The 22,248-nt window shown below is 31.2% G+C and overlaps 1 protein-coding gene across 1 annotated transcript in view; it reads right to left on the bottom strand.

The window, feature by feature from the left end:
* Positions 1-22,248, bottom strand: part of LOC107439832 (1-phosphatidylinositol 4,5-bisphosphate phosphodiesterase epsilon-1) — a 232,922-nt gene that overhangs the window by 52,205 nt on the left and 158,469 nt on the right. Inside the window, exons 17-28 of the mRNA XM_087155060.1 lie at positions 21,691-21,979; positions 20,223-20,467; positions 17,807-17,952; positions 17,477-17,723; positions 12,447-12,631; positions 9,507-10,110; positions 8,066-8,176; positions 7,507-7,580; positions 6,753-6,988; positions 4,315-4,520; positions 3,395-3,517; positions 975-1,079 (exon numbers count right to left, since the gene is read on the bottom strand). Coding sequence (XP_087011186.1) covers positions 975-1,079; positions 3,395-3,517; positions 4,315-4,520; positions 6,753-6,988; positions 7,507-7,580; positions 8,066-8,176; positions 9,507-10,110; positions 12,447-12,631; positions 17,477-17,723; positions 17,807-17,952; positions 20,223-20,467; positions 21,691-21,979 — 2,571 coding nt within the window. The remainder of the gene's footprint in view (positions 1-974; positions 1,080-3,394; positions 3,518-4,314; positions 4,521-6,752; positions 6,989-7,506; positions 7,581-8,065; positions 8,177-9,506; positions 10,111-12,446; positions 12,632-17,476; positions 17,724-17,806; positions 17,953-20,222; positions 20,468-21,690; positions 21,980-22,248) is intronic.

Here is a 22,248-nt window from a genome sequence, read left to right as displayed (position 1 = left end):
GATGTTTAATTTTTAGTGGTCAAAAAAAATTTTTTTTCATAGAGATCCAATATTTTTTTAAAATTAATTTTGGAATATAAAAATATTTTTTATGTTTCAATATCTTTAAGCTAATTCAGATTTTTTAAAAAAATACATATTTGGCTGTCATTATTTCAAGTCATTAAAATGAGATTTAGAACATATAACGTACGCTCCAGATAAATTTTTCTTTAAATTTTATCTCCAAAGACAATTTAATTATAAACATTTCAGCATTTTTCCAAAAAAATATTTACACTTTAAAAATGTCTGTGTTAATGTTAAACTCCTGTAAAAGACAATCTACAGAAGGTTGATAAAAGTTGTACAGCTCACCAAAGGAGAAAAAAAGAACACGTTTTAGGACTTATTCCTAATGGTTCGAGGGGGTGTATTTAAATATGCTAATTATTTAGTGCAGACGATATTTTAAGTCACGAAATCTGACACAAAAACGTACTGAACAAACATACCCTCAACGGATTTCTGACCCCTTAATTGTAGGGGTAGCTGCAATCTGGGAAATATGGTCCTAATAGCTTGGTCAGGAGAGCGAAAAATCTTTAAGTGAATAGAACAATTTTTGCACACAATAATAAAATTCGTTTATCCAAGATTAATTCCACGAAAAAAATTAATTTTAATACATATTTAATACTTTTTATTATTTTATTTAATAGTTAAAAAAAATTCAATTGTAAGGTATACCATTTTTCACTTCATTTTAATGTATCAAATTTTATTTGGCAAAATACGAAATTTGAGCGTAATTGGTTTAATAGTTCCTGAGAAATCAAATGTTAAAAAAGTCGTATATTTAAAACTCTAGAAGATCCGATTATTAGATCAAAAGTCATTCAGACTGGTCCATTTTTTTTCTTGTGCTCTGTACATTTATATCCCCTCGATGAGATCGAAAGACCCCTTAAAGATTTAATAATTATATTTAATACCTGACTGTAGAGTTCAACAGAAGATTCTCCTTTCAATTGATGGCCAGTCAAATAAGTATTATGAGAAGAAGCAATAAAATAATGAGACAATGGTTCATCCATAATCTGAAAAATATTACATTTCATTCGAATTTCATTTAAACTTACTCACTATCTAAAGAACAAATTATTGTCATAAAAGAAGATTATGGCAACAAAAAAAGCGCAAATAATTGTTAACGGGGTATGTAATAAATAAAATGGTGATTCATGCTATAAGTATGCGTTGGTCCACACTTACCATCTCTGAACAGAAATGGAATAATGCTTTTAAAGAATAAACTAGAGTTTTTACGAGGCTGAAACAGTTGTTAACGCTCGTGTATCAACTGGTTAACATTGTAATGCAATACGTTAAAACTAAATACAAATAGGAAGCATATGAATTATCTCACGACCCCATTACATGTTTGCTTAAATAGAAAAATATTGCATAGAAACTCGTGCAAAACATGTCATTATTAAAAAACTACAGTGCGTCTAATAATTTATTCTAATTATTATAATATACTAATATAATACCTGATATAATAAATATTCTATATTTATATAACATATCGTCGAATTTATATTATAAAGGGTCTTTATAATTAAAGTTCCACTTTGAAATGGCTATAAAAATAAAACTACCTGACCAAATGTCATCAAGCATGGTAAATGTCTATAAGAGGTCATGGGATTTTAGTTCCCGCAAAAAAAAAAAAAAAGTTCAAAAATTCACCACCAGTGGAGATTGGCGCTGTATGCAATAGTGTTAAACAAAAGTGAAATATGCAAATTTGTTTTACACGTCTTTTACCGTAAATTTGCTGTAAACCATGCTGTGTCATTGGACCTCGGCGTTTTCCTCTTACAGTACGGAACTTCTGTAAAGCCCTCCGTTCATTGCTGTCGCATTCATAGTAACATTTCACGAGCAAAGCACGGTGTTGCATGGTAACAGACATAGTCGACTCAGAACACTGACAGCTCAGACAAGGCGCCTCACTTTTATAACTGCAAGGTCACATGATGTGTAAAACAAATTTGCATATTTCACATTTGTTTAACACTATTGCATACAGCGCCAATCTCCGCTGGTGGTGAATTTTTGATTTTTTTTTCTTTTTTTTTTGCGCGAACTAAAATCCCATGACCTTTTATAGACATTTACCATGTTTGATGACATTTGATCGGGTAGTTTTATTTTTATAGCCATTTCAAAATGGAACTTTAATTATAAAGACCCTGTATTTCGTCTAATTTAACCAATTGATACACGAACGTAACGATAGCAAACCAGTTTCAGTCGTATGAAAGCAATAAAGCTGTAGAGTATCACCTAATAATTAAGATTTTACATGGAAGTTTATAGTGCGTCTATAATTTGGCAAGGGACTGTAAGTCATCACCATTTTCTTTCCTTAAGTTTAACAAACCGCAAAGTATATTTTAATCTACCGCAAAATCCATGTTTTTTTTTATTTATTTTTTCAGCATTTTAGGCATCTTTTTGTTTTAATCATAATTCTAATGTCGCAAGACATTTGAGCTGTGCATGGAGAGGATGCTATAACTGAAAGAAGCGCTCGTGATTGGTGTGCCGAATTAAAAAGCATAATTTTGACTTCAAAGACTCTCCGTGATCTGGCAGATATTTCGTCAGAATTCGTCAGCAGATTTTGGGCAGATATTTGTCTATGAAGAGCGATTAAAACAACATTTATACTAAAATTCACATCAAATAACGAGGAAACTGACAAAGAAAAGGGAATTATCCCAACTTAAAACTTTTAAAAAAGTTTTTAAAAAAATCGCAAGTTGTGAACGCAACATAATCTGAGGAATTCAAATTTAAACAATATTTAATTCTTAGAAATATTTAAAAAAATAATTGATTTAACTCCTAAATAAAACAATTTTTTTCTTCTTATTATTATTATAGTTATTATTAGATTAATAATTGTGACAAGTGAAACGTATATAAAAAATGTACTTTTGAACAAACGCTGAAGCAGGAATAAAAACTACTTAGTATCTAGTATTTTAATTTATCATTTTAAATATTTTTATTTGATTGAATTTTGAACCAAGTAGTACTCATTGTTTAACAGATTAACGAATTTAATGAACAGGCAAGATTTTTCCAGGTAGCAGTAACTAGACAATCTGTTAATTGATTCGTCAATCAAATTACAAAGCGTGAAAAAAATATGAAATGAGCCATGCAATTTTTAGAAAACCTTACTTGCCTTATTTGAATTGACTACTAATCTCAGTACAGTAAATAAAAATATTCTCTGCATATTCAAAAATCATATTTTCGAAACAGATTCCATAAGATACACGAATATTATTCTAAACTTAAATTGTAGTATAAATCCAAATTTAAGACAACTTACTTCTTCATTTGGTTCTAAATGTTCAGGAACAAACATAAAATTACGTTTATCCATCAAATATCTTGCAAATCCTTCAAACGAAAGACAATTCCTTCGTCTTAGTTCAATATCTGGCTCGTGACACTTTAGAAAAGAATAAATTATTATACTCTGTGAAAATTAAATAGGCATCTCACTTTTCAAACTCTTCACACTTTTCCCCCTTTTGTTATCACTGTTAGGCAAATTATTGCTTTTTCCCCATGGCCGTATGTTTCAGTAAGAAGTGCGACTATATTAGTGTGGAGGAAAAACACGATTTGTGGGTAGCATGTTAACGAAGAGGGGAAAAGAGTGGTGAATGTTTGAGACGTCTACACCGTTAGAATTTTCATTCCAAAATTATAGTGAAATAACCGGTAGCAGTCTGTCTATCCTATAAACCGTAAATGTTAAGAATATTTATCCCCCTTACCGTTTTGAAATCGTTTACAACTAGTAGGGTTATAAAATCATGAACACAAAACGGATTTTTAACCATTTGCAGCTACCATGGTTTCAAAAGCGTAAAAAAAGAAATTTAGACTTCTCGTTAGATAATGGGCATTGGAGACACTGGAAAGAATGCCAAAGGTGGGACTTTGTCGGTTATGAGATTAGCTCTTTCGGCTATAATATGTACGCAGTTGCTTTATTAGGTGGGCTTAGTTTCTGCAATCTTTTTATTTAACCGTTTTAGGCTTAAAACAAAATATTTAATAAACCATTTTTCTCACTGTTTCATTACCATCTTATTTATGGTTATTCGACTGCTTTGTTTAAATATGGTAAAATAGCAATTAAATAGATTGTTATTTAACCATTTTTTCCAAGAAATTTCTAACAGTGTATTCTATTTACAAAGAGAATTTCTATCTATTTAATTAAAATAAAACTCCTACTTGTATGAGAAGGATAACTTCTTGATCACATTTTTTTTCACCTTGTTCTTCTCTTAGAAAGTATTTAAATTGTTGAAGATCCAAAATTAATGTTTTTGATGTATCTACACCAGCGCTATTGCTGACAATGCTGGCTGTAGCTATTGCATCTAAGATCTTCTTGTGCTGATCTTTTAAATCCATTGACGTGTTTCTAGTTAGTAGGCCTATAAACAATTCTTCGTCTAATTATTGAAGTAATATAGATAATATATTTGATTTTATTACATGAAGAATAGAAAGACAGAAGACAGAATTTGATTTATTAAAGATTTTCTTTCTTGATTTATTAAAGAATCTTTCCCTTCAATATATATTCAATGTATATTAATTATTCACCTTCAATACATATTAATTATTGAAATAATATAGATAATATATTTGATTTTAAAACCGAATTAAGAATAGAAAGACAGTTAACAGAATTTGATTCATTAAGGGATTTTTTTGTGCACAAAATTTTCCCCTTCAATATATATTTTTAAAATCTTTATGATATACACTCTATTACAAAAAAATCGACGCACCTGGAAGCAATCATCTGATTGCTTTGAAATTTCGTATGCATGAATGTTTTGAACAGATCAGGCTGGAATGATGCCGACTAGGGACGTATAGTATCTAGCGACGAATCCCGCTTCCAACTGTGTCCTGACGTACATCGAAGACGTGTTTGGAGAAGCACAGGGCAGAGGGGGGGATCCTGCCTTTACTATTGCACGCCATATCGGCCCTCAACAAGGCATTATGGTCTGGGGTGCCATTTCCTTTGACAGCCATGCCCCTTTGGTCGTCATTAGAGGTACACTTACTGCACGGCGGTACGTCGACGACATTCTAAGACCTGTTTTGCTACCGTTCCTTTTGCAGCTCCCTGGGCTGGTTTTTCAGCAGGACAATGCCAGACCACCTACGGCACGTGTTGCTATGAACTGTCTGCAAGTTTGTCAAACTCTTCCTTGACCTGACAGATCACCAGATCTCTCTCCCATCGAGCATGTCTGGGATATGATGGGAAGGCGATTGTATCTGGCACGGAATGTTGATGACCTCGTTCGACAATTGGATCGAATGTGGCAGGAAATACCGCAAGAGACCATCCGGGAACTTTATCGGTCTAAGCCGCGCCGTGTGGCAGCTTGTATCCGGGCTAGAGGCGGGTCAACACCTTATTGAACTTGTTATTGTAACTCTGTAATAAATTATTCAATTGTTCTGAAATTTTAATCATTTACTATTCTGTACGTTGTCTTCCTATCCACCAATTTCCGTTTCAATCGGACAACTCCTTCGTGGTGCGTCGATTTTTTTGTTATAGAGTGTACATATATGTCTTTTATAAGTCTTTTCATATTAGATCTCACAATATAAAAAAAACGTTATCAAATTTTGACGAAGCATTGTTTAAAAGGAGGAAATGAAAAACCTCAAAACCTACTTGATAGCCAGATAAACAGGAAAGTTTTTCAAAGGAATCGCATCTTCATTGTAATATATTTAATTTTGTTAACTGGGAATCTTAATCGGAATCGATATTTAATTAAAGATGGTCTCCAAATAAATATTTGACATGCATTCTTTATAATTAATTACTTCTCTTCTTTCATTTAAAGTTGTTAATTAATTGGCCAAAATAAATCAATATCTCAGGAGAAATACTGTTATGAATATTTTTCATTAAAAATAACTATTTTAAAATAACATCCATTTTAATTCGTTTTATTATTAACGTGACCTTTTTATCTTATTATAGGATCTGTATCAACAGCAAAAAAAATTTTATTATTAAGTTTAAATACAAAAAAAATCAATCTAAAAACTGTAATTTAAAAATATGACAAAAAATATGAACTGATGAATGAAAATATGAATGATATATAAGTGATGTTCTAGCTATAACACGTAAAAACCGGCTTGCATTTTTATTTTTATACTTAAAATATTTTACAAAACGTAAAAAACATGATATTTTTTAAGTCAAGGCCTTCTTTTCAACTTTTTTAATCCTAAACTAAATCAATTCCATGCAGACGTTAAAATCAGTGTCCTCTAGAGATCGAATTTAAGTTTGCTACATGAGTAAATGGGTCAACATGAGCAACATTTTAAGTTAAGTTTCATTTAATATTAAGATGAAAATTTTCAAATAGAGTAGATAATAATAAAATTAACTCTGTCATTGTCTGCAGCAGCTTCGCAAGTTTCAAATTCCTAATTTATGAATTAAAAAATTATTATTTACTAAAAATATGCCTCAATATAAAATAATTTCTTCATAAATTAAAAATTAGTGATTTTAAATGTGAATCTGTTGGTTTTCCTCTTTTCCTTATTAAAAGATAAGTTTCGCTGCAGTTTGAATTTGCAGTTTAAAAAATTATGAATAATTTGATTTATACCTAAATAACTTTTCTTTTCATCAGATTTAGGCTCGTCTATGGATTCAACTTTAGGTTCAGGAGAATCATTTGAGTCAGGAAAATTTGGTTTAGAAGCTGCAATTTGTTCAAAGAGTGAATGTATGTCTTTTCTCGATCTTACCATAAAAGACCGAAATAATTCCACAAATTGAATTAAATCCATTTCACTGGAATGAGTTATTGCTGGAATACGTGGGGGAGAATCTTTACTGTCCCTAAAACAAATTAAAATTAATAATGGTATAAAAAGAATCGTAAAACATACTTTAAGTGCCTTAAAAAGACGAAATTCGATTAAATTTTAACAGGATAAATATTTACTAGGCTAGTATTAAAAAACTGCAATAATTATTATATACCGAGTAATAGAGGTTTGAACACTTCAAACATGTTTCTGTTTTCTATGCCTCATGATCTCCTCAAACTTTCTACCAACATTTACTTGGATTTTTTTTTTTAACCTTTTAATGTTTTCACGAAATAAATTCAGTCTTTGTTAAAAAATGTGTTACACTAAAAACTTTTTAATGACTATGAAAATCTATCATTTATTTTAGTTTTATGATGGTCCTTATAGGATACTGCTCTAGTTTTTTTCACTCAAATAATGAGACCATTATTAGCAACCTCATGGCATCATCTCGATAATGGCTAAATTTAGATAGTTTTAGCTGAATTTAATTCTTAAAATTTGACATTATGAAATAATGGAAGAGATAAAAATAAAACTAACCTCATTGAAGAAGAAAATTCACTTGAGCTTTTTAATTTAGGCGAAGAAGTTATACTTGCTTGAAGATTGAAATCCTAGAAATAAAAATCAATATATATATATATATATATATATATATATATATATATATATATATATATATATATATATATATATATATATAATATCTAATATATATATAATATCTAATATATATATATATATATATATATATATATATATATATATAATATCTAATATATATATAATATCTAATATATATATATATATATATATATATATATATTAGATATTAGATATTATATATATATATATATATATATATATATATATATATATATATATATATATATATATATATATATATATATATATATATATATATATATATATATATATATATATATATATATATTAGATATTATATATATATATATATATAATATCTATATATATATATATATATATATATATAATATCTATATATATATATAATATCGATATTATATGCATATATATTAGATTTAATAGAGATATATTTTTTCAGAACTTATTTTACCCGTATTGTTGATTGGGACTTTTTCTTTCTGAGTTTTCCAGAATTCGCAGTCATGCGTTTTTGTCCCAATGAGTCAATAGCTCCAAGTGTCCATTTTCTTCCTCCAAAAACCTAAAATCATTTAAAAAAAACTTTTTCAAGCAATTTTTTGTATGGATACTGATAAAAATGATTTTTGAATATTTCCCAATGGTATTTTGTATTAAAGCTGTGTTTTAGAACGCTTTTTAAAGAACAAAGCGATATTTTTTTTTAAGTCATAGGTGATAATGTCCAACTTAGACCAGCGCATTCTACGCTGATAATAAAAATGGCACAAAGTTTTAATATCAGGAAAATTAACAGTTTTTTTTTTCTTAAAGGAAGAGTTTTAGAATTAAATTATGTTAATTTAAATAGTGCATGTATTTTAATTATTACTTCATTTCTGTATTTTTAGGTCTCATAAAAGTAGCGTATATTTCCGAATAAATGCCGAATATTTATAGATAATTTTCAAAAGCATAAGATCGGCTGAAATCTCGTTTATTTTTCGGTTAGTTGATCCTTTATCACTAAATATCACAAAAACGATACAATACAAAGGGTACATAAAATAACAGTTGTCAGAAAATAACATGCAGGAGAGGAAAATAATTTTTAATACTATGTTCTCTCTGAATACAGTAAACAAATTTAAAAAGATATACATGCCAGCTTCAGAATATAGATAGCGCTCGCTGCTCGATTCACATTAACTTTGAATTGCTGATTGACATCATTTCGGCTTGGTAAGTTGAAGGACTTGAGAAGAGAGGAGGGTAACAAAAGTGGATTTTTTATAGTTTGTCTATAGTAAGAGCTCCCCAAGCTATTTGTCTGGATCTATGGCGGTGACTATAGTAACGAGGTATAACTATTTCACAGTAAGGGTGTGAGGTTATTGTTTAGGACAGGTTTTGGCTCGGAATTAGAATAGGAAGAGAGAATATTTTTCTTCGGTCTATTGCGTTAGCCCTAGAGTGAAGAGAAGCTACTTTCCCTGAAATGAGCTATTCTTGTTTCCATAGAAGCATCGGACTTTGTGGTGGGGAGAGTTCTTACCGTAGACAAAATACATTTCTTAAAAAAGATAAACAAATAAACTAAGATGGCTAAGTAAAATAGTAAAGAATTGAAAAGTCCAAACGTAAAATTGAATGTTACTTAAAAAGATGGCATTTCAGAGTATACGTATATTATTATTTTAAATCAGCTTATATTTGAGTTACGCATGTTGGATAAATTTTCAATGAAAATGAGCATTTAGAGTTTGTACACGGATTCGCTTATATTCACGGTTAACAAAATTAAGAATTATTTAATGATTTTAACAGTTTTAGACCAGGTAAAAAAAAACCTGGCGTACTTGGTCGTTTTTTTTTCTAATAAGTCAAAGCAGCAAATAAAGCCTGTTACTAACCTGAATAGCTTCAGCAGGCATTGGTCCTCTAGAGACAGCGTAAAAGAGATGAAAATACTTTTCTTTCAACCATAATATCCTTCGATCACATAAGGCTTTCTGCTTTCTTAATTCTCTAACTACATAATTAAGACGTTCGTGGCATTGATGTATAATTAATGTTGGGGCGACAAAATTCATAAAATGATTTTCGGATAGGCTGTTTCCATACAATATTCGAAGGCAGCTTTTATCAATATTTTCTGGAATTCCATGTCGTTTAGAAACATCACCCATATCTCTATCAACTAAATAAATTTCTTTTACTTTAAATAAATCAAGAAATCCTTCTTCGATTGAATTATAAACAACATCCAGAACAGGTTCATATTCCGAATGTGCCAAATTATAATCCTGAATGCCACTGCATCTTAATGAACTCCAAAGAGGTTTGGACCATGTCAATGTTCCATTATTTTTCTCCAGTCTCAAACACACTAAAGCGGATCGATCTTCTTCCCAATGAATAACAGTACAGCCATGATGTAGTATGGCTAAATAATCTTCACAGCTAGTCAAGAAACTGTTAGAAGATACTTCATAAAGACTTCCTTCATAGCACATACTAGAAAAATATGTTTCATATTAATTATACACTTATATTTGAATTTTTCTTTATTCATATTATTTATACCCAATGTCTGAAATAAAACAATAAGTATTCGATGAGCTTTTTATTTAGGACGCAACTTGAGATGCGTGTTTAACAAAATGCTCAAAATCTGTGACTCAGCTCAAAATGTGTGCTTAAGCAAAAGGACTAAGCAAAAAAAAAAATTAATAAATAAATAAAAAAAATACATTTTCTTTTTTTAATGTTCAACCCAAAGGCTGGGCCCATGTTGAAATGATCGCGGGTGGTTCGATCCCCGAAGGCCGAAGACTCCCTGTGTAGTAAATAGCGACTGAGGCATGTTAAATCTGTCGGGACATAAAGTCCTCCATGTTCCCATAACAAATCAATACCTCTGGGAGTACTGATCTAGGAGCTCCCTTGTCTTTTATATCGGGATCAAATTACAAAGATACGGAGTTGATTATTGGTAGTCGTAAGCCAAGAATTGGGTCGACTGTTCAACGACTGTTTTACAATAAAACAAAAATGTTCAAACCAGAGCCGCGATGGCTCAGGGGATAGAGCGTTTGTCTTCCAATGAAGTCAAGTGGGTTCGAATCCCGGCAATGGCTATTCGATACGAATTCCGCATCCAGCTTGTATCGACAACAGTTCTGACGTGAAATATCCTCAGCGGTAAGGGAATCACGGGTTTGAATCCCCCTGCCATCAGGCTAACCGTGAGAGGTTCTCGTGCTCTTCCTATCCATGACCCGCAAATGAGGGTTAGTTCCATCAAAAAGTCTTCCACGAAGGCAAATTTCTCCCTCTACTTGATCCAGGAGTTCCCTTGTCTTCTGGATTGTGTTCGAAATCACAAGGCTACGTAGTTGAATATTAGTAGTCGTAAGCCCAAGAATTGGGTCTGTTGTTCAACGACGGTTATAAAATAAAATAAAATTTTCAACCCAAATTTAGCAGCAAAACGTAAAAACTAACTGTAAAAACTGTGGTGTGCCATCTCTCTTATTTTGGCTCTGCTTGATGCAAACAATTATATGAAGAAACATTTTATTTCAAGGTAAAACCAAATTGAGTTCCCTTACCGTCAGGCTAACCGTCTGAGGTTTCTGTGGTTTTCCTCTCCATGTAACACAAAGGTGGGTTAGTCTCATGAAAAAAGTCTTCCTCAAAGGCAAATTTCTTCCGTTCCCTTGTCTTCTGGATTGGGTTCAAAATTACAAGGCTACAGAGTTGAACATTAGTTGTCGTTAACCCAAGAATTGGGTCGGCTGTTCAACGACGGTTATAAAATGAAAATAAAATGCCCGACCAAAATTTAACAACTAAACGAGGAATTTCGTGCTTACTTTTTTAAACATTAGGCATAATCATTACAGGGCAATGTTCAGGACTTCGGGGTCTATAATATTCCAGGCGTAACTATTCAGACATCTTATCGTATTCAGTATAGTGAAAGCAGTTTGTAAAATTCTATTTAAACCACTATAAATTTATTGAACGCGTGACAACATTATAAAAAGTTTATTTTTAATATCTTTTCAGAAAAAATAACTTTATAAAAAATGTTCTAAATAATATAGGAGGCAAAGGAATCGCATGAATTACTAATTTATTTGGATCTGTCGGGTAGGTAACCTTGTCATACTGCGGTACAGCACCTATTGACAAAAATAAAAAGCGCTACCGAACAATAACTACTACTACTACTTACACTTTAGCCGGGGATTCCTTGTGATGAGCGATTTAACTGGGAGAAATAAAGAAGTAATTTTGCGCTTTCAAATCATGATATTACATTAAATATTGTGAACTGCCATTGAATGATTCTTAACAAAACAAAAAAAACTATATTCATAATGGAAGTTTGAAAAATAGAATCAATCAAATCTTATGACGAATGCCAGCAATCAAAAGTCCATTTCTTTAAATAGTTATGTCGTTTCTTAAAAAAAAAATGCTTTCCGAGTTTTTTCATTTCCTTGAACACGAATATTGGTCTCTGTTCATTTTCGTTAACACGCATTTCGAACTTCATCGATTTACTTCAACACGCATTTTGTAGAAGGCCCATTTTTGTAAACACGCATTTTTAGCTGCGTCAAAAAGGAGAAGCTCTCCGTAATACTGTTCTATTGGCAAATCAGCCCTGTTACCGTAAATCAAATTAATAAAAATAATGTATTAATTTTGTTGAATTCATATTTGAATCATCACTTTTATTCTAAAGTGCTAACAAAAACAGTATTCTCCAACTAAAAATCATGATAGAATAAAAATGCATTTTATTAAATGTAAAAAATATTTAAAATGTATATATTTACCAACGTATTTTCATAGTCTCAGTTGTTTCAGAATGTTTAGAATTCTTTTCCTCTGATTGGTATTTGTGAAAGGTATCGATTTTCTCTAACACATTGTGTATTTTTCTGATTTTATCCTTATTTATTAATCCTCCCACACCGATACGAGATGAAAAGTGATCTTCTCCTTGAAAATCTGATATGAACTGTAACGAAACATACATAATCAAAAATTGTACAGTAAGCAGTCATCCTGAATAATTATTGTTCTATAATCAGATTTTCATGAACTTAAAATCAATCTTACTAATTCAATGGGTTAACCTGAAATATTCTTAATTGAGTTACGGAATCAGATATAAAAATGCACATTCTCTGATTAAGTCTTTTTTTTCGATCGTCAATGCATGACGGTTGCCGTAATCTGGAAAATATGACTGCGCATGTTTACACACAGCAGTCAAATGTTTGGTACTGTCATTTGTTCCCTTTATAATGTTTGGTTATGTCTCTAAAGCTAATTGCGCTATTCAAAAAATTATTGCACTTGTGAATTTTATTTACTTAGAGATAATTTCACAGAAATAATGATTTTTCTAATTGTTCCTTTAAGTTTTTTAGTTCTAGTTAAAAAAAAGCTCTTAAATTCTAAGAGAAATTGCTAGACCATTTTAAACTATAATGAAACAAAAACATGAATTTGATGGAAATTGGTCGAAAATTGATTAAAAAAAAATTAAAATATGACTTCTTTTTTAATTTCCTCCTTAAATATCTAAAATGTGAAGCTAAAATTAAGGGGCCCAAACTTTCTATAGCTCTTCTAACCAAAATATCAGAACCATAATTTCCAAATTGCAGTTACTCCCCATGTTTGGCAGTCAACACAACTGTATATTATACACAAGAATATAATTACCGTGTATACCTGTAGAATTTAATTTTAGTTTAGTTTTAATTTTAATAACCTATATAATTAAAATTAATTCATGATAAAATTTTCTACTATTACTAAAGAAGAAAAAATTTATAATCTGTCTCTTCAAATAAAGTTTCGATTTTTCGACTTACAGAGGAAAAAAAATTATTAGTTTATACGCTTTTACCTACCAATGCAAACGTGATTTGAAATTGCATTCACATGATCAAAAATCATACGTCACTATTTCTATTTACGAGATCACGAATCGTGTTTCGTATTTTCACGATTTTATATCAAATATCGCGCTTCGTATTCACGTTATTTAAAACACTACTATTATGACAAGTGACGTAACAGTTTTACATCAGAATTCATGTCATTTTAAAATGAAACAACGAGATTCGTATTTACATGATTTTAAAATTAAATGTCGAAATTCGTATCCACATTATTTAAAAATTACACGTTGAGATTCACACAATTCAAATAAATAAATAAAATCCCGCTTTAATATTTTTATTAAAACGTTGATAACATTCTTCGGATTATAAATGCCTCCTACATTCACTTTTTCGTTCTTGCTTAAATTTCAGAGATTTTTTCAGTTATTTAAAAAAAGGTTTCTGCACATAATGTTTTTGAATTTCTATTTCCAGCTCTTTTGATTTTTCAGAACTGATCCCTATAGTATAAGCAATATAGGGTTCTATAAAAATCAAACATTTATAAAATAATCAGTGATTTTCAAACGAATTTTGCTAAAATGAGGTGGTGACAAAAGGATTGCCAAAAGTTAATCAATAAATTGCAGAAAGTTCGGTAATTTCATTTTATGTAACTCTGGTGGACAAAATCTACTAAAGCAAAGTTAAGTTTGTTTTGATTCTAGACACTTTTGTATCTTATTGAGTAACTTTATTAATATCAATTGTTAATTAATTTGCACAGTTGAAACTGGTATATATATATATATATATATATTGAATGATTTTTTGCTTTATTTTATAACCAAAGTTGAACAGCTGACCCAATTCTCAGTATACGACTATTAGTGATCAACTAAAAAGCCTTGTAATTTTTAACCTAACCCAGAAGTCAAGGGAACTGGATCAAATATTAAAACAAACTAGCCTTAGTGAAGGACTCAGTGGAACTAACCCGTATTTGCATTACATAGAGGGAAAATCCACGAAACCTCCCTAGGTTAGCCAAACGGCAAGGGGTGGATTCTAAACCAACACTGAGGATATTTTACGCTAGCACTGCATTCGGTGAGATCCGGGAGCAGAATTCGTATCAACCAGCCATCGTTGGAATTCGAACATTGTTCACCTCAGAGGGAGGTGAATGTTTTATCGCCTGAGTCACTGTGGCTCTGTTTGCTACATTAAAAAGTTTCAAGCCTATTATCAGTTGCTCTCCATGTAGGATAACTACAAATTACTAATTTAAATCGTTAAAACATTTTGCTTACAGAAAAAAATTAATTCAGAAAACATTTCGTTTTACAACTAAAATTATTTGCCATGTTAAGCAAAATCATGGTTTTTGTGACTACTCAGAAGTCTGTTCCAATTTTATGATAATTAAGAGTATTAAAAAAAGGACAGTTCCATTTAAATAGCATAGTTTTAAAACTTCATTTGATGTTAAACTGGTGTCGATTATACCATTATCAAAAGCAGCTGAAACAATCAACTGTAAAAACTGTGATGTACCACCTCTTTTATTTTAATTCTGTTTGACGCAAGCAATTGTATGCAGCAGCACTTTATTTCAAGATAAAACCAAATTGAGTTTCCTTACCGTCAGGCTAAACGTGGGGATTTTCGTGGTTTTCCTCCTCATGTAACTCAAAAGTATGTTAGTTTCCTCAAAAAAATCTTCCTCGAAGGTAAATTTCTCCCTATACTTGATCTAGTAATTCCCTTGTCTTCTGGATTGGGTTCAAAATGACAAGTCAACGGAGTTGAACATTAGCAGTCATAAATCCAAAAAAATTGGGACGGTTGTTTAGCGACGGTATTAAAAAATAAGGAATATTTATGGCAAATGTTGTTATTGTAAATTGGCATTAACTTGTTGTATGTCGATAGGTCAAATGACCCATAAAAAGTTTAATATTATATTAAGTTAATACTAAGTAAATAATCTTATAAAACTAATATTAAGTAGAAAAAAAAACGTTAAAATCCATTTTAAAAATAAACCCACAGAAGTGTCCGGGATCCAACTAAAATCACGAAGGCTAAAATTGCGTATAATCAACACAACCGTGAATTTTAAAGGAAGCAACCAATATTAAAAGTTTAAAAAACAGTAAAAAGGCTAGTGAAAGCTAAAGTCAGTAAATAAAATCAGCTAAGTTTAAAATAGTAAAGTAAAAGTAATATTCATGAGAAGAATAAATGAATTGCATAAGTATTTCGATAATTTATATTTAAATTCTACTACACCCTTTAAAAACAGCTCAACACACAGCGTGTAAGTTTGATTCGGTATTAACTTGAAATAAAATACACTGGAGTAAGTAATAAAGAGAATTTGCAGACTTTTTCGTTTACATTTAGAACTACTGGGCAGAATTTAATGAAATTTGATGTGTACATACATTGATACAATACAAAACAAATAACCATTCAGCAATTTTAATTCACACTCATGATCGTGCGTAACACACGTTGGAGTTGGAAAGTTTGAAATTGTCACAAGAAATGATAAACTGCCCCTATTTCAAGTATGAAATCACGCTGCAAGACCAGTATATCTGTAAGAGGGAACCATACCCTATATTAAGCAATTTTGTTTGTGTCATAATGCTGGGTAAAAGTTTAAAAAAATGAACTATCTTAAAAATGATAAACTGAATTTAACCAGTTACGTATATAAGACAAACAGTTGCGCTACAATGATCCCAAAAAATCATCACAATCTAAAAAAAAAGGAATGAAAATATAATACCTAGAGTCTAGGATAGCAACATTTTTGATGATGTCAGAAAATTCATTTATTGGTGTCCTAAAAGCATCATATGAAGCACAACACAAAAGTCACGGTGGTAGAGTGATGATCGGGAATCTCTAGCATGCACTGCTAAAGCATTTCGTATTTGAATGGACTATACGACGCTTGAAAAAAACCTTACCTCCGGAAAATCATTTTGGTTCAGGATTTCAGAGAAAAAAACAAAGCTACCGAGGAAGCTTAGCTGGATCATTTCGATGAGAAACCGTCTACGAGAGACATTCAGAAACAATGGCTTCCCTCAGAATAATGGTGGGATTGATGTTTGGTAAAAATGGTCTACGTGACACTATGCAGTCGCATCAGAAATTGTATTCATTAGCATAATGGCGAGAGTGATGTCGAGAAATCATTTTAGGTTCAAAAAAATTAAAAAAAACTGTGATCTGCATCATTTCTTTCAACACCCAAGAGGGGGGAACACGGAGCCGAAGCTATACAAGAATCGAATGTCACGAATTGAGAAAAGTGGTGTCTTTTTACGGGAAAATGCTAAAGATGAGTTGCAGTTAATGAAAATTAGAAGTTGCGGTTAGGACAGGAGTAGAAAGGTAAAGTAAAAGTTTTTAAAAATTAAAGTAGTTACGGTTATGAAATAAGAAAAAGTGTAGAAGTAAATGGTCCCGCGTGGAAACTACAAAGAAAGCCGACTACCTGCGATTCTAGGAATTGAAGGGGAGAGAACATTCCAAAGCACTTCAAAAGGGAAAGCGCAAAAATACAAAACTGATTGCAGGTACTATATATATTTCCAATCTAAAAATTATTGAATTGTTAACACAATGAAATTGAAAAACACAATGTCACAGTTTGTTCATCCTTCAACCGCTGTCTCACAGCTTCCGACTCCAACGACTGTTAAGCGCGATCAAGCGTGTGTACTACAATTGTTGAATGGTTATTTGTTTTGTAGTGTATCGATGTATGTGCATATCAAATTTCATTAAAATCGGTTCTGTAGTTCTAGAGATAATCGACCAAGTCAGCAAATTCTCTTAATTTCTTAAACCAGTGTATTCATTCACACAATTTTTTGAGTTTTATACACCAAATTCGAATAGGTATTATACCAAAGTGTGTAAAAAACAAAAGATATTTTACTTACTGATAATTTTCCTGGTTCACTAGGAGAAAAGACAACTAAGCTTGGTGTGCTTTTAAGGATATTCCTCAAATCCTGTAGAAATGCTCCAAAGAAAGGTATGATTCTGCCAGCAGAAGATGCTTTTTGTAAAGCTGATTCATATTCATCAGATATTTGGTGCTGAAGAAAAATATTACTTAATTTTTCCAAGCACTTGATGTTTTCTTTCTCGGGTAGGGAAAGCCAAAATGGTTTGAGTTTTTCGGATCTGTGGAAAGAAAAATATGCTTTTTGTATTACCAATTATGCAAACACAAATCAAATTTTCATGTATGAGAATTATGTACCAACTTTAGACCAGCTAAAATTTCCACCGCTGAATTAAAATTATTCATATTCCAACAAGTAGCCGCGACTCTCAGAATACAAGACAAGATAGCTTTTCTATCACTATGAGTTGGTTGGGAAACAATCATGTGCGTTATCCAAGAGCTCACCTGCAATTCAAATAATTTTTTTTTATTCTCTTTGATTAACAAAAATTAGGTTAGGAAACAATCATGTTCAAGAGCTCATCAAGATCATGTTCAAGATCATGTTCATCAACATTGTTCAAGATCATATATTCAAGAGCTCATCTTCAAATTAAATAATATCCTTTAGATAAAAAAAATCTTTTAATAAAACAGTTTATTGCATTTAAATAAACCCTGAAGAAAAATTTGGTTTGGAAACAATCTGTGCTATCCAAAAGCTCATCTTCAATTAAAATAGTACTCTTCGGAAAAAATATTCTAACGAAAAGGTTTATTCCACTTAACTATACCCTGAATAATTATCCAGAAAGGAGGAAACATTGGGTTAGAAAACAATCATGTGTAATTTAAGAGTTCATCTTTAATTAAAATAATACTCTTTAGATTAAAGAAAAAAGTGGACTTCCGCCACGGAAGATCGAGTCCCAATTTTTCACTATAATAGTTCAATCCCTTAAACACTCAGCAATACCGGTGATAGTCTTAAATTCATCGAATTGAAATAATAATTTTGCTTTGCGTAATATTTTTTTTTTATAAAAATGCATTTTTGCTACTTGGAGTGACAAAAGAAGTAATGATATAATTCCAGCTATTATGACACAGATTAATAAAAATTACAAGAAGATTCTAGCACGCTTTAAATGATGAGTTTGGGTGAAAGATTAGATAATGATTTGGAGACTTCTAAGATAACTTATTATCATTTTCATATCGAAGAGCTAGGATATTTTAAGTAATTTTTCAAGTTCATGGATCTATCATAGCATAAACTTACTAACACCAATAACAGATTAAGCTAAACAGATGGACTACTTAAGCTCATAGCCTAATCTTTAATCCACTGAAAATGTTTTGGGTATTTTAATTCATCGAGTGCTTATACATGATTCTCATTACCAATCCCGAAACTTCTGGCAGAAAGAAAACTAATGCCACAGCGCAAGTTAGAATTAGGATCATTCAATTTCAATCATAGTTAACCTTAATTAGAACTACAATAAATAAAATTATCGAATTTGAGGCTGAAGCTAATTTTTGACATTTTTTACACTTTTATTATTTTTGTCATAAAATCAGCTTAATTGAAATCAAATATTGTTAGACTTAGTACATGGCAATATAGTTTAAAATTCTGAAGGCGAAAATAATTATAAAAGTATTTCATTTATTTATTTTTAACTATAAAAAAAATTATATGATGTTATAATTTTGTAGCACACTTTAGAGAAATAAGTAAGAATGTTATCGATTCGAGAACTAACGGAATTCAAAATTATAAGTCTCAGACATTAAGGATGATGAAAGATTGTTATTTTATAACAGTCGCTGAAGAGTCGACCCAATTTTTGGGTTTACGGCTACTATTGTTCAACTCCGTAGCCTTGTCATTTTGAACCCAATCCGGAAGACAAGGGAACTCCAGGATTAAGTATTGGGAGAAATTTGTCTATAGTGGAGGACTATTTCATGGAACTAACCAACATTTTCGTTACATGGAGAGGAAAACTACGAGAACCTCCTACGGTTAGCCTGGTGGTAAGGGGATTCTAACCCATGAACCGTCAACCACTGAGGATATTTTACCTCAGCGCTGTGGTCGGTGCGAGTCGGGTGCGGAATTAGTATCAACCATGCATCGCTGTGATTCGAACGCGGTTCACCTCTTTGGAAGGTGAACGCTCTGTCCCCTGAGTCACCATGGATCCATGCACATGATATTGATATTATGTAGCATCGAACATATCAAATTATTTATGATTTGTAGATTTATTAAATAAAATGTTTAAATTACATTCGTTAAAGCTTTCGTTGCTTCAAATCCATCATCTAAACCACCAATCCACTGTAAAATCGACAATTATACCTCAAGTAAGGATGGGTTTTTTTTCTACCAAGAGATATAAAACTTTATACATGTTAATATGATCAAAATGAACGATTTTAAGGGTCAGCCGAAAAAATTTCGACAAGGTAAGTAGACAAGGGAACTCCTGGATCAAGTATTGGGAAGAATTTGTCTTCGTGGGGGACTTTTTGATGGAACTAACCCATATTTGCGTTGCATGGTGAGGAAAACAACGTAAACCTCCCACGATTAGCCTGATGGCAAGATTCTAACCTATGATCAGTCTACTACTGTTTAAAATTATGTTATATGATGCGAATTATCATGAATAAGCAAAAAAGTAACATTATATACAGGAACCAAACAAATGAGTCAACCATACCTCTTGGAATCTTTTGACTAGTTGCTGAACAGCATTTTCAGATGATGAATTTAAACATAAAGGAAGAGTCAACTGATGAACATAATGAAAAGGAGGAACACTGTAAAACATATCAGATTCCACTTGACCCATTTGTAAAGCTACCATTTCAGGAAAATGAAGAATTTTTTGAAGGGAATCTAATTCTTCTTTATGTACAATATAGGAATCAGTTTGAGGTTTCAACAGAACCGACCTGCGGATTTCTAGAAATAAATACAATATAATTTCAGGAATCTTAATGCTTGAACTGTCGAAACATATGAAATGATTAATTAGTCAAAAAAAAAAAGATTCCCAAAGCATGATAATTGTGTAGTGAAAATAGCTAAAAAATTGACAAAACACAGTTTTCCGGAGAAAAAAAAGTTCCAACCTTCTTCATAGTATGTGTTAAATACCGGGTAACAATTATTGAGCTATATGTAATAAGATCATCATAACTTCTGAACGGTTAACGTTGAAGCTTCGTGATTAGCCGCAGGGCATGATGGGAATCAATATGCGCACGCAACTCGATGTTGTCAGACATTTGCAAGTGAAAATGTTATGGTACAGCGTGCCTGAGCGTATATCAGTTTTGAAGGCCTCTGTGTGAACAATAACAGCCGGATTACGCCTCAAAGTAAGTTAGCGACCGAGTACAAGCCAAAGACAACCGGTCAAAGTTTGCTAACATTCAAGAATTTGATTCGCAAGTTTGAGAAAACTGGTAAAGTTTGTGATGACAGCTGAAAATATCGATAGGTTGTACAACTTACTACGAGGAGAGTACTTAAAAATATGTTGCAAAATTGACCCTTTTTGCTTTCGGGTTTTGCCAATTTGCAGTTATGTTTACAAGCACGGTCTAAGTAACATACATTTAACCTCTTCTTCGAGACGGGAGAGTCATAAATGCATAAGGAGCCGAATCTGATTCAGGAAGGAAAAAATATAAACTGTCGTTTAAATGCGGATGTGGCTAATTTGATAGACTTATTTTTGCTTTCACTTTGATTCTAACATATCTTATTCAAGATAGTTCAAAGTGTAACCATATAATATTTTATTTTGAACAAAGTAGTGGCGAACAAAATAAGCCAAACTATTATTACCCCATCCATAAATTAACTTCCAACGAAATAGTTTGTCTATCTGTTTCATATTTTTTACTCAAATTATGAGCCACCCTGAGAATGCATTTAAGACTCGCCCGTCCCAAAGACTTTCGTCAGATCTAAAATTATTTTCTATGACTTTTATTAGACCAAAATCTTTCATTGTCATCTTAAACATTTTGAAGTTCATAAATCATCAAGTAAAACAGCTTACTTATTTAAGACGTAATTACACACCAAAGTCGGAAAGATAATTCGGAAGCGTAACTTAAAAAAAAAATTATTAATTGTTTGAAAATATGCATAAGAAATGATTTAGATGAATAAACCTGTATCAATATCGCATCTAGATAATAGGATATGGTCTTGAACAAAACGAGTATCTACATCATGCATGACTTCCCACAATTCTCTGCTAATAGACTGAAGGGTACTAGTTGAGGCAGCTGAGAAAGACCATTTGGTTGCTCGGAATTCCAGGAGAATTTGGTCATGTGATCGACCACCACCAATTCGCCATTGTTCCAAATCTCTAGACAATTGACTTTTACTGAGTAGAAGACTTTTACTGTCCAGAAGTACAAACTTTTCCACGCCAATACCTAAAAGCCGATTAACCTGAAAATCAAAATAACCAATTATTCATATAACTTTAAATATGTTGGCCTGTAATCAAACTCACTTTGAAGATCTCAAGAATAAATTTTAAAATAAAAAAACACAACACTGCATAATGTTTAATGTTTTTAGCACTATATATATATATATATATATATATATATATATATATATATATATATATATATATATATATATATATATATATATATATATATATATATATATATATATATATATATATATATATACACGAGGATTGTAAATTA

The sequence above is a fragment of the Parasteatoda tepidariorum genome, chromosome 11 (assembly GCF_982258835.1).
Source record: "Parasteatoda tepidariorum strain Cologne lab strain chromosome 11, Ptep-v5.0, whole genome shotgun sequence".
Taxonomy (NCBI): Eukaryota; Metazoa; Arthropoda; class Arachnida; order Araneae; family Theridiidae; genus Parasteatoda; species Parasteatoda tepidariorum.
This window is presented reverse-complemented; position numbering and strand designations above follow the sequence as displayed.